This window comes from Pecten maximus, chromosome 3 (assembly GCF_902652985.1).
Source record: "Pecten maximus chromosome 3, xPecMax1.1, whole genome shotgun sequence".
Lineage (NCBI taxonomy): Eukaryota > Metazoa > Mollusca > Bivalvia > Pectinida > Pectinidae > Pecten > Pecten maximus.
This window is the reverse complement of record NC_047017.1, coordinates 11732127-11745789: the sequence shown is the minus strand read 5'-3', so window position 1 is coordinate 11745789 and position 13663 is coordinate 11732127. Positions and strand designations below refer to the sequence as shown.

At 36.7% G+C, this 13663-nt stretch overlaps 1 protein-coding gene across 1 annotated transcript; it reads right to left on the bottom strand.

Moving 5' to 3' along the window:
• Positions 1–7325: 7325 nt before the first annotated feature.
• Positions 7326–9109, bottom strand: LOC117323215 (cell division control protein 42 homolog). Its single transcript, XM_033878275.1, has 3 exons — positions 8817–9109; positions 8008–8630; positions 7326–7808 (listed from the first exon to the last, which is right to left on the bottom strand). The coding sequence occupies exons 1-2, from the start codon at positions 9015–9017 to the stop codon at positions 8262–8264; spliced, it is 570 nt and encodes a 189-aa protein (XP_033734166.1). The 5' UTR covers positions 9018–9109; the 3' UTR covers positions 7326–7808; positions 8008–8261.
• Positions 9110–13663: the final 4554 nt, after the last annotated feature.

The window sequence follows — 13663 nt, the reverse complement described above, 5'->3', positions numbered from 1 at the left end:
CCAGTGTAAAATTTATATAGCCAAATTTCATGTCATACCTCATATCTAATTAAGTCGATATCAGTTTGCAATTTAAAATTTGATTCTGACATCAAGATCTCAAGATTCTATTGATGAAATCTATGTCCGAATTTATGTTACGAAATTAACGCCGAAATGTTCAGGGAAACGGCATGTCGTATACAAATACCGTATGCCTTTGCGGTAATTATGGATATTTTGGGTCGAATTGAGAATTTTCAGGACTTAATACTCGAAAAACGTTGGTTAATCTTGAGAATAAAGCTGCCTTATTTATGTAAAGGTTATAACTTTTACTACGAGGAAAAAATACAGATTTCAAGTAAGTTTAATTTTGACGACCTAAACTTTATTCAAACGAACGAATGTCCCTTTAACCCAATGGAGAGCCAGTAAAACAGTTTATAATCAGAGACTTACAGGATTCAGTCATTATATAAAAATGTAGATATTCACTAGTGTTATACATTAGCACAGAATACAGCTGATGATGTTTTGACAAAGCTTAACATAAACCAGAAGGAACTTATTGAAAACCAACAGGTACATATCATCTGTTTAATTTAGACCGCGGTTTTTCTGTATTCTTTTTTACAACTTATCTCACTAGCTTGGCCTCGTTAACTTACGTAATTTATAAGAACTAAAATCTTCACACATTCATTGGCACCTTGTGTTCTGGCTGTCTCTATATTTCTTGACCTGACAAAGATCAGACAGGTAACTGACCTTAGACATGTTTACCTGTAACAGAATGACGACAAATAAATCATCAAGTCGGTCTTACATTTTGATATTTGTTAGCTTAACGAACTCGTGTTTATGAGATTATGGATAAACAAAATCACTTTAAATCCCGTGATTCGCATGTAATATATTTCGGATTGATCCATTCAAACGCATTTATAAAAAGTTCCAGATTGTTCGCCTGTATAGTAAACAAATATTTCTGAATTGTTTCTATTAAGCTAACTATGCTAGATCAATCAGTCATTAGTTTGGGGACAGAACGAACAATAAACAAGTCGTTGATTACCTGGCCAGATAACAGTGTTTTCAGCTCGTGTTTAGATTGATATCACTTTTTAAATGTCATTTTAACACCTGATCAATGAATATCTGTCAAATGTTTATCCGCTAAGTAATCGTACTATAAACCTGTAGACTATTTAACACGTTGTCGGACTAAAGTACACAGCTACGCCTATAGATAATAACGTTTGTGTTGGACATATTTCCAAAAGAACATTTCACAAACATGCATTCAATCAATATTTATCAGTAATGTTGCAACTCAGGTTGGTCGGATATGGTCATTTACAGCACAGGCTTTCACTTAGATGACCAGTGTTCGACCCTTTGGTCATATTGGGCTCTCTGTCCGATCACGTGGAAATTCTCTGAGTTCTCTGATTTCCTACCTGAGGAAGACCTCCTGCGCGTTGCTCTCTGGGCAACAAGATTAAATTATACAAAGCAAGAACCTGTTTTATACAGGTCGTAAGAGTATCTATTGATAAGGCTTAACATGCAATCACGGTCACTTAATCATATATTTCCAGGTAAATTTGAGAACTTTTGTAAATGATTAGAAAGAAGAGTTCTGATCCTGATCTTCAGTTTGTCTTTGATCCTGCGTTAACGTCCAGAACTGACAGGAGACAAGAGAATGATTTGTACCTGTAAATAATTAAGTAAACACATACCGAAGTATGGCTAATTGACACCTGTGATCACAGACACAGGTAGCTGTGTGGCCACTGACACCTGTGATCCACCTGAAACCCGAGGTTTTATTTATCTCGGAAATCATCTTCACATGTCTGGTTTTACAGGAGGTCGCGTAGGACAAGGGATTTACAGGATTAGAAGGGATATACCGTTGTGTTTGTCTGTATGCTGCTGATTTGATCAAAGGTTATAATGTCATATTAATGAGACAAGAAGAAGTTAAGCGTTTTATTTTACCTTGATTTTATTATTTCAATTAATTCAACTTTAAAAACACCAGGAATTCACCGTAAAGTTATGCTTAATTGAAATTATTTACTTGCTATCCCATAAGACGAACATTTTATAAACTCTTTTTAAGATACCAGAGCTCTTACATGGAATCTATCTCGCCAAATCATGTGTGAAATAGTACATCACTTTAACCTTTAAGAAAGCAGCAAGGGAACTTAATATTAAATGCTTTATGCCTGGGTCTGTATTCCATGTATCTATATAGACAGTGTCATCTCTTTAATTTGTAAAAGTATTGTATACTCAATATGCATTTTATCTTCACCATATGAAAGACAAGCTATCAGCTCAATATGCTACAAGAGTAGACAAAGTCAATTGTTATTATTGTTTACATAATAAATGCATATCATTGTTTTGATTAGTTTTACTGTTATATTTTATCGTTTACAATGTAATTGAAATTTAAACACTAACGATTTCTCAAATGAGCTCTCACATTGTCTTCTGGCTGATAAAGCATTTCAATAATTCATCGTTCTGGAATTTCATGTAACAAAATTAATTTACAAAATGAACGCATAACTCTTTCAAATGTAGACAATATCTTTGACGAATGAGGTCGTATATTTCTCGCAGCTAAATACAAATTATTACGGTTTCTCATGTTTCCTACCAGACAGTCTCCATGTTAATAGTTACTTAAATCATCTTAACTATCTAACTGTCTTCAGGTTGATGAAGCATATTTCGTATGATGGATCAGCCTAGCACTAACGATTGAACGCTGACACCTATTGTCGGACTAGATTCCATATAATGGGTCAAATGTAAATTAGACTATAATTTACTCTTTGTCTTAAGGGCGAAAAGTCATTTAGGCCACGAGGTCAAGGACACGGATACTATGGAGGATTAGTGTATGTTTAAGGGTGATACATCTGCCTTAGGTCTCACATAACTCAATATTGTAGATATGCAGATTTAATTATAACAACTAATACCCTACATAGCTGTGTGTGAGGTGTCGTTTAAACATTTACTAAAATGTGTTGTAACTTGAAAATACTAAATCCAGATTCATAGGAAAATGTACAGTGATATTTAAATCAACGTACATACAGTTGTACCTTTACCGCGTGGTTTGTTGTGTTAGTATCAGTAACCAATTACTGACATGTTTACCGACAGTATCTAGTCTTACGCTTGACCCTAAGTCAAAACATAAGTTTGCTCTGTCACAGAGAATCATAGTGTAACACGTTTGACAAAACACTCGAGAAAAACAGAAGGTTCCAATTACTCAATACAATTGCTGTGTCTTATTATGACACGTTCGTCCTTGAACGACTGGTTTGCCCGTTGTTAGTATTATGTGACTGGGTGGGGGTGTCCTGCTGGGTGTCTTCGGCAGTATGCTTCAGTGAGGTAGCACTAGAAATCAAAGGATTTGTACTGTCTGTGATAAAAATGACGTAGAGGATGAAGTGCATTTTGTACTTCTCTGTCCGGCATATTCCGAATTAAGGGCGACATACATCAAAAAGTATTTTTATTGTCGACCAAGTATGTATAAGTATATTGAATTACTCTCGAGTAGAAGTGTTAAGATTTTGAATATGTTGGGAAAGTATTTGTTCGTGCTACAGCGAAAAGAAAAGCCCTGCTTGCAAGTAATTAAATTGATCTTAGTTTGTTGCTATTATTGATTCATCATTTTTCATCAGTGTCACTGTTGCTTCTGTAGCTTTTTATATAGTATGACGTCATCCGTTATGACGTATCGTTACTATGTATGACGTCACGGTTTTGTCATATAATTCATTCTAACACGATTCGTTTGCAACGCGTGTTTTGATTGGTTGCGGACCGACTTCTAATCTGCGATAGAACCATGATCTATCGTGTTAAGCCACGCCCCGTTTCTAATCAAAACAATATGGCGTCAAGTTTGACTCGTAGCGAAATTCAACACTCTGCACCATTTATGATTGATGACCCGTGATATTGGAATCGAAAGTGAAGAAATCGAATAGAATGAATTAACTAAATAAATTTAACAAATAGTAAACGTGTTAGAATGGGGATAGTACGTTGTTTTTCGTGGCTATACTGGCGATTAGAACATGAAATTTGGTTTAAACTCTCGACCTATCGGTCTCGAGTTCAAACCAAATTTCATGTTCTAATCGCCAGTATAGCCACTCAAAACAACTTACTATCCCCTAAATAAGTTGAAACTGGTGAGTTTACAGTGTATATTGATAACACAATGTAGTTACAACATGTCTTGTACATCTCATTAGTATTGATGGTAATGTTGTCCTCCGCCATCTTATGCTTGTCTATGTCATGATAATTACGAAAATGTTTGTACTGTTCCCTATATGCTTGTTTTGCATTTGGATGAAATAAAAACTATAAAACTATAAATTATAAATCGGCAAACAACACGAGCCTCACAAAACACATGTACGCACTCACCACAAGAATGCATATCGCACGTACGAGAGGTCGTGCTTGAATGACCTTAGCTGTTGATAGGAGGTTAAATAAATCAAACCAAACCAAACCGAACCGTCCTTGAATCTAAATTCCACCGGTACACTCAAATACCGAAATGTTATGATTGTGTCAAAACATATACCGTCATCAGGTTCGTTAACAGGCTAATCAAAGGTTTTGTAATCCTTTTTATTAAGATTGTGACATTCTTAATAATAATTATATGTTTATTATCTCAAGGTCAGCTGCAGGGGAGAAGAAAGACGAGACAGAATTATGTTTTAATTATGAAATCATCTGAAAGGTGTAAATAATCGATACAATAAACTGACCAGGCTGTGAACAGATGGATACTAACGCCATCTTATCATAATGAGATATATCAGGTAGTCTGTGTTACTGTGTTGAATGCACTTTTAGTACAGCTGTAACTCAAACCAAAAACTTGCTTAAAAGTCTGGCATTCCCCCTTACTCTAGGGATATGAAATCATTTCATTTGCCCCTCCTCAAGTCAACAATTTCTTTACCGTATCCTGACGTTATGTACTTTCTATATCATGACCCTATAGTATTTTTACATCACATCAGTACTTTCTATATCATGACCCTAGTATTTTTGATATCATGTCTCCAGTACTTTCTATATCATGCCTTCACATAATATTAGATTATGTTCCTACGCCACATTTGTACCTGTTAAACCGTCAGATTGTTAGACAAAGTCAGGGTAACGAATCTCACAATAAATAGCCTCGCCCTTTATTAAGGGTCCTCGATCCCTGACTCTAGATTGTCCCTTTTTAAGTGTCCTCGATCCCTGACTCTAGATTCTCCCTTTTTAAGTGTCCTCGATCCCTGACTTTAGATTCTCCCTTCATTAAGGGTCCTCGATCCCTGACTCTAGATTATCCCTTTATTAAGGGTCCTCGATCCCTGACTTTAGATTCTCCCTTTATTTTAGGGTCCTCGATCCCTGACTCTAGATTGTCCCTTTATTAAGGGTCCTCGATCCCTGATTCTAGACTCTCACTTTATTAAGGGTCCTCGATCCATGACTCTACATTCTCCCTTTATTAAGTTCCCTCGATCCATGACTCTAGACATTCTTTATGAAGGGTCCTCGATCCCTATTTTTAGACTCTCTCTTAATTAAGTGTCCTCGATCCCTGACTCGAGATTGTCCCTTTATTAAGGGTCCTCGATCCCTTACTCTAGATTCTCCTTTTATTAAGGATCCTCGATCCCTGACTCTAGATTGTCCCTTTTTAAGTGTCCTCGATCCCTGACTCTAGATTCTCTCTTTATTTTAGGGTCCTCGATCCCTGACTCTAGATTGTCCCTTTATTAAGGGTCCTCGATCCCTGATTCTAGACTCTCACTTTATTAAGGGTCCTCGATCCCTGACATTATATTCTCCCTTTATTAAGGGTCCTCGATCACTAACTCTAGATTCTCCCTTATTTTAGGGTCCTCGATCCCTGACTCGAGATTGTCCCTTTATTAAGGGTCCTCGATCCCTTACTCTAGATTCTGCCTTTATTAAGGATCCTCGATCCCTGACTCTAGATTGTCCCTTTATTAAGGGTCCTCGATCCCTGACTCTACATTCTCCCTTTATTAAGGGTCCTCGATCCCTGATTCTAGACTCTCACTTTATTACGGGTCCTCGATCCCTGATTCTAGACTCTCACTTTAAGGGTCCTCGATCCCTGACATTATATTATCCCTTTATTAAGGGTCCTCGATCACTAGCTCTAGATTCTCCCTTATTTTAGGGTCCTCGATCCCTGACTCGAGATTGTCCCTTTATTAAGGGTCCTCGATCCCTTACTCTAGATTCTCCCTTTATTAAGGTTCCTCGATCCCTGACTCTAGATTGTCCCTTTTTAAGTGTCCTCGATCCCTGACTCTAGATTCTCTCTTTATTTTAGGGTCCTCGATCCCTGACTCTAGATTGTCCCTTTATTAAGGGTCCTCGATCCCTGATTCTAGACTCTCACTTTATTAAGGGTCCTCGATCCCTGACATTATATTCTCCCTTTATTAAGGGTCCTCGATCACTAGCTCTAGATTCTCCCTTTATTTTAGGGTCCTCGATCCCTGACTCTAGATTGTCCCTTTATTAAGGGTCCTCGATCCCTGACTCTACATTCTCCCTTTATTAAGTTCATTCGATCCCTGATTCTAGACTCTCCCTTTATTAAGTGTCCTCGATCCCTGACTCGAGATTGTCCCTTTATTAAGGGTCCTCGGTCCCTGATTCTAGACTCTCCCTTTATTAAGGGTCCTCGATCCCCGACTCTAGATTCTCCCTTTATATAGGGTCCTCGATCCCTTACTCTAGACACTCTTTATTAAGGATCCTCGATCCCTATTTTTAGACTCTCTCTTTATTAAGTGTCATCGATCCCTGACTCGAGATTGTCCCTTTATTAAGTGTCCTCGATCCCTTACTCTGGATTCTCCCTTTATTAAGGGTCCTCGATCCCTGACTCTAGATTATCCCTTTAAAATTATACAGATTATCTATGTATCAAACAAGTAACAATATTGATTTCTAAAAGAATTGTGTTACATCGTATGTTTTCCTTTCTTGTTGATTATGTAAACATATGATAGAGTCTGTCAGTACAACATACTATCAAAGATGTACCTTATCCAGAGTATTGTTTTGACCCTACAACAAAAACGCCTGCTGTCATAACGATGTAACTCTAATACCCATACAGCCGTGATGTTTACTTTGACAATGAGAACGTGCAACAGTAGACATCTTAAGGAATAAAGAAAACAGCGACCACACATTGTAATATCAAAACAAACAAAAACGTATTAGATTAGGTATTGGTTTAATCAGTAAGACGTAACCAGACAAGAACTTGCTGATATAAATATATATATATCAATGCCATACATATCGTAACATGATATAATTGAGAGCAACATCCGGAATGCTGTGGTAGCTACTTGGTGCTACCACGCGGTAGTGTCTGATGATGTTACGGAGATTGTCGATGATGTTACGGAGATTGTCGATGATGTTACAGTGATTGTCGATGATGCTTTGAGGGTAGCTACTGTTATATGTCCCGATATTCACATCATCGAACACCTAGTCCATCAGGTAGACAAACATACATTGTTTCTTTCCGGCTTGGGAGATTACTAACCTCTTAATTGTCATTGTTTATTAACCACGAAATGTCAAAACACATATAGAAGTCACGAAGCTGCGAATTCCACTACTTTTCTTCTTCACTCCATACAACAGAGAGGAGTTCATCTTTGTAAAGTGAGGCAAGCAACGTGGTTAATCTGAAATATACAAGAGGGTAAAGATAAGCTTCTGATATACGTCAAAATGTACAGATAAATCGATAGCAAATTTTAGTTATCTATACAATACATTTACTTATTGAACAGTAGTATACGCGAATTATGATACAAGGCCGATGGAATCATATACTGAGGCTTGTAATATTGTATATAATGTATAATGAAACATGGTACATACCTATATCAGTTGGGTCTGTTTACACGTGTAGATCTCACACTAGTAATCTCCTAGAGAGGGGTTTCCTGGATAGGTGTGTGTCTCCTCGTCCAGGTTGATCACTTTAGAGGTGGTTCCATGTCTGTCCAGTAAGACCCGTGTATGCCCTTGACTTTGGGTGTCCTGGCTACAGTTCCCATTTGGAGTAACAGCCCAGTCTGTTTGATCACAGGGGATCAGTGATAGTGTCAGAGTCATTGAATTGTATTGTCTGTTCATATACCACTAAGAACACGTTTTATGATGTTACATTTCTTCTTGTTGTATTTTAAAGATGCTTGCACCACGCTTTTGAAGATAGGTGCCACGCCTTCTTTTGCGAATGCAGAACTCTCCAGGAATCGATCTACAGACATACGTTTAGCCAGGGTTTCCCCTTCCACCGTAGTCACGTGGTCTTTGTTCCATTTCTGTCGTAGATCCGTCTGTGTAGCCACTAGGATCACGGGACGTTTCCTGGCGATTTTCCGGATCTCGGGGGCCCAGAAATCCTGGACACTTTCAAAGGACTCTCTGTCCACCACGCTGTAGCAGATGATGAATACATCTGTCGATTTGTAGTCACTACATGTTATGGCTTCATGCTGAAAAAGAAAACAAAGGTGTGAGTTTTAAAAGTGAAATGTGATATGGAGTAGCTGACCGGTTAATCAAAATATCAAACTGATTCTTTCGTAACTTTACAGTATTGAGAAATGACGTTTTACATGTACAGTACTTTGATCTAAATAAGTAATGTTATCAATGAACAATCAAATATCAAAACTTACCTCTCCAGCCATGTCCGTGAGAGTAATCCCGTACTTGTTTCCATCCACATATGTGGTACCGTTGTACTTGTCCATCACGGTAGCCACATAATTGACCGGAAATGTCCGGTCAGCAAATGAACGTGCGAGGCACGTCTTTCCAACCATCCCGTCCCCTACCAGGGTACACTGGACTCCGGATTCATAAACAGACATCACCATCCTTACGTTAGTATTCCGTGTATAACGATATACCGATATCCCAACACAGGTGTGTATATTGTAGAGGTATAATTAGTATAGAGTAATACCTGTTCCGTGGCGGACTTATATACACCTGAACCCCGTCACGAGCAGCCAATCAGATGTCGGTGTTCCGTCATGGGAATGTACTTATTTTCTCACATGTGTATTGGAATAGTAGCACGTGGACTAAGTCACCAGACCGATAAGTTTAATCTGATGCAAGCAAATTTAACACAATGATTAGTTGTTGTGGACTTTGAACTCTGTCGATAAGTCCTTACTTTAGTTAGGGATTGTACATGCCAGACACAAATCGATATCATTCTGGGATTAATTTCTATTAATCAGGATACAGGTGTGGTTTTATCTTTTGTTTTCTAGGTATTTAGGAATCGTTCAATAGATTAATAGATTAATTGCTTAACGAAAATGGTATGGAGATTATTTTTTAAATAACTCGATGACTAAACATTGTTTTATGTACATATATGAGTGGTATTCATACGATCTGTAAATCGATATGATATAGATACATGGTATGTATGTTTGATATTTGCCTTTTGTTTGTTTCCTTAATCATGATAAATACCTCTTACGCAATCCTAAGTGAATGACATACCTTTGATTATAAATGTTTTGCAGAGTAATCTCCCTTACACTCAAAATTCAAAAATTCAATTTCTCAAGATGATGTCGTCATCATTAATCAACTAATCAATTATACTTATTGCAACGACATTTTCTTCTGTAGAACTCTTCTGAAAAGAAGGTTCATTGTATAGCGTTGCATTGATAAAACAAATCCAGTTCCTTATTAGCGGAAGTCGCATTGACAGGTAAGTTATCAGGGTAATAATTAGCAATGTATACCATTGACAGGTAAAATATCACGGTAATAATTAGCAGTGGACCATTGATAGAAGTTTTATTAGTATTTAACATTCCGTAATAATCACACGTGCTTGAACAGATTTGTTTTGCTGTCAATATAATGAAAGGTCACAACACCTCAAATTGAAATGATTTTAACCTTTATTTTGACTTCCGCTTAAGGGCGGTCTGGTCTTTTAATTAATTACATTAACGTGTAAATTAATGTAAAGTGCATGATTCGAAGTAAAGGTTACATTTTTTGAACATTTGAAATTCTTTTGAAATATTTCTTTCGTTTAAAAATCTATCAATAATATTAAGTTTTTAAGACAGATTTCAGTTTTATTACATATTATAGTATATACTGAGGATGTTGAATCGACTCCAGATTTTGACATTATTTCGACCTTTTTTAGTTTCACTCGTCACTGCCTAGGTACCAATACTCTTTAGGCCTGTGACATCACTGACAAGTCCTACAGGAATGAAACAGCTATGTTATGTAGATTCATTCCTTTTGGTTATATTATTCTGTATCTCTCAGTTTAAAATGAAAATCAACAAGCTTATAAATACTTATAGTTAGGTTCCCGAGTACAAAGTGATTAGGCAGTTTTCTTTTTCCCGCTACTTCTGACCTAACATAGGATGAAGTAAATAATCACCAGATCTCGTCTAAATAACATAAATATTGTTATTATCCGCCTAAATAACATCAATATTGTTTTAACACATATCGTTACATTACTTCATGTTTACAGTCCAGACGCATGATTAACTGCGGTTTGGGCGCCTCGGTACAAAGTGATTGGACAGGTTCTCTATTTCCACGTGACTTTCCGTACATCATTTTAGTACGGGCTCATTAAACAGTATCTTAGCAGACATTGTGTTTTAATTTTAACTAAGTAGTATATTCAATAAAGAGATACAAATGATTAAAGGTGGATAGGGCGCCATGATCGGTCAGTTTTTATATATCAAAGGCACTAACTGACCACACGAACTGACCACACGCGTATTAAAAGGTCACTTATCAACATATATCATCTTAATACCTTAATAACTCGATTGTCATATACATTAACTTACTACGAAGTGTTGTATTGTAAAGAAATGTATGTTTTACATCAGTCCGGGTGACCTGGTACAAAATGATTGGGCAGTTCGGATATGTCCGAGGCACTCACTGACCACATATCTTTGTTGGGGTAAGGGTATTAAGAGGTCAAATATCTTTGTAGATCATTTCAACGACCCTTTATATTGGTGGCAGTTAAATACCTATTCTACTTGTAACGATTTAGGATTAAATGTCATAAACTAAAAATGCCCAGCTGCATTTTACAGGGTTCCCGAGTGCAAAACAAATCATACGGCCGCTTAGTACGACAATAGTGTCCGAAGTATGTACGAATGTACGTAGAGTGAGAATTTAATTTGAGGTCAAGCGCCTGCAGATATTAGATATTTATCCTCATAACAATGCTGACAATCCAGACAGATTTTACAATGATGGAAAAAAACTAACCAGAATGGTCGTTAAGTACAAATATGTATCTGGACTGGTAGTAACTTATACATTATTCTTGTCATTATAGAATCGGAGTTTAACATGTCTTTAAAGAATCGGAGTTCACGCTGATATCATATTATTACAGAAGGATTAGCATATAGAATCATTTACATAGTGATGTAGATTAAACAGATAATTCATATTAACATGCATCGTTGCTTTCCCCACCTCACACCTGTAATACGTAGGTTTGCTGGACATTAATCAGGTCTTTTATTTCCTGGACAGTTATTTTGTTTGTGGACTTACGAAAAACAAAGATAACAATCATATTCTGGTTACTAAAGGATTGTAAAAAGACATGCCATGCACAAACACCTTTCAAAACAAATTGAATATCTGATGCAGTTGAACCAAAATGAATCAGTCTGAATCATACAACTGTATCGTAATTAAATTTGTATAGGACTCGCCAGTGGTGTTAGGGACATCATACAGCTGTTTCTTCCTTCTAGGACTCGTCATTGATGCTAAGGGCTTAGGGTATTGCTCAAAGAAGACAATCAAATTAAAGCTCTCGCAAACGATTGACAGGAAGTCTTGATGGGAAGGTGAAAAAGCCTGATAATTTCAATATTTTTAATATTGGATTTCAAAAATGTATCAGCTACATGCGTACTTTCTAAACTATGGCTGGCTATTCACGTAAACTAAAACGTGACAAGCAGGTTATGATGAATCCCAGGGACTGAAAAGTTCACCAGCAGTGTCGACCACCTGCTATCTCAGACAAGATATTAGCACGTGAACGTTAATTATGATTACCCTAGAAGGTAAAACAGCTGTCGTATGTATTTTTGATCCATTTGTCGTATATACTTATCTATTATTAAATTCATACATACTCAATGATCTCGCGTTCTCAAAAATGCCGTTACCGTTATTTACATTTTTGTAATTACACGGGTCTTATTTAAACACATTTAACCTTTTCTTAAATACAGCTGTGTTATGTTTCAACAACCATGATCAAAAGTTTTCTTTTTATAATTATGTTATTGATTTTAAAAAAATCATACATTTCATTATATTTCATGTAATAATAATCAAATCAGCATTAATTTTTCTAACTATACAATAAAACAATGTAGGATCCATCAAACGCGTCAATCGAATGAAATTAAGAGGTTATATTCAGACATATCTTGGATTAAGGAGATGTTTTACACCGTCTTCTCATTTGCAAATATTTGATTTTCTTGTGTGATATGAAGTGATTTGAGTTCGATACTTGTTAATATGCCTAGTGGTTCTGTTGTCACAACCCTAGGTCTTATGAGGCTGAAGACGCTTACTCTCCCGGAACACCTAGACTTAGACTCGTTCTGATTTTAATAAGGGTATCCGTCCAAATCTATATGACGTTCCCTCGATTTATCGATTTCGGGTAAGAATGACTTTTAATGTGGATGTCAGTATTTCCACTTGAGTTTGGAATGGTTTTTACTAGGTACAGATTCGTCCTAAATGTAGCATTGCCGCTAAAAGCCGATCTCAAAAATGGGGGCCGCGGTGGCCGAATGGTTAAGGTGTCCCGACACTTTATCACTAGCCCTCCACCTCTGGGTTGCGAGTTCGAAACCTACGCGGGGGAGTTGCCACGTACTGACCGTAGGTCGGTGGTTTTTCTCTGGGTACTCCGGCTTTCCTCAACCTCCAAAACCTGGCACGTCCTTAAATGACCCTAGCTGTTAATAGGACGTTAAACAAAAAATAAACCAAACCAAACCAAACCGATCCAAAAAAAAATATGGGTCTCAAAGCGCTGATATCCAGCAAAATAAAGTGTACACCTTGTATTTGGGATTTGTTTCATATCCTGTCAACTAGTAGTTAGTTTTTAAATATTCCCCTCGCAGAGTCTGCTTTATTTTATGTATCTACACCAAGTTTTTATCAACATACCCTATTAGTTTAAACAGTATTTTATTTAATTCAGACATTGCATACAAAAATACAAAATATCAGTTCATAATTTGCAAAAGGATCTGGAAACAAGTTTAAAGCTTATACCAATCCATCTCCCGCAAATGCCAGCATAATTTTATGTAGCATAGTGGTCAAGTCACAACACTGCTTAATCATTTTACAATTTATATATAGGTAGTTATATAAATGACAATGTATTAAAACATAAGATGTACATTTAAGGAATGAAATTTCAGTAAAAGAA

Bases quoted from the DNA above. Each gene is read 5' to 3' on its own strand.
- LOC117323215 (XM_033878275.1), bottom strand. From the start codon at position 9,017: ATGGTGATGTCTGTTTATGAATCCGGAGTCCAGTGTACCCTGGTAGGG. The intron at 8,631-8,816 runs GTAAGTTTTGAT...TTTCTTTTTCAG, and splicing joins TCACGGACATGGCTGGAGAG to CATGAAGCCATAACATGTAG.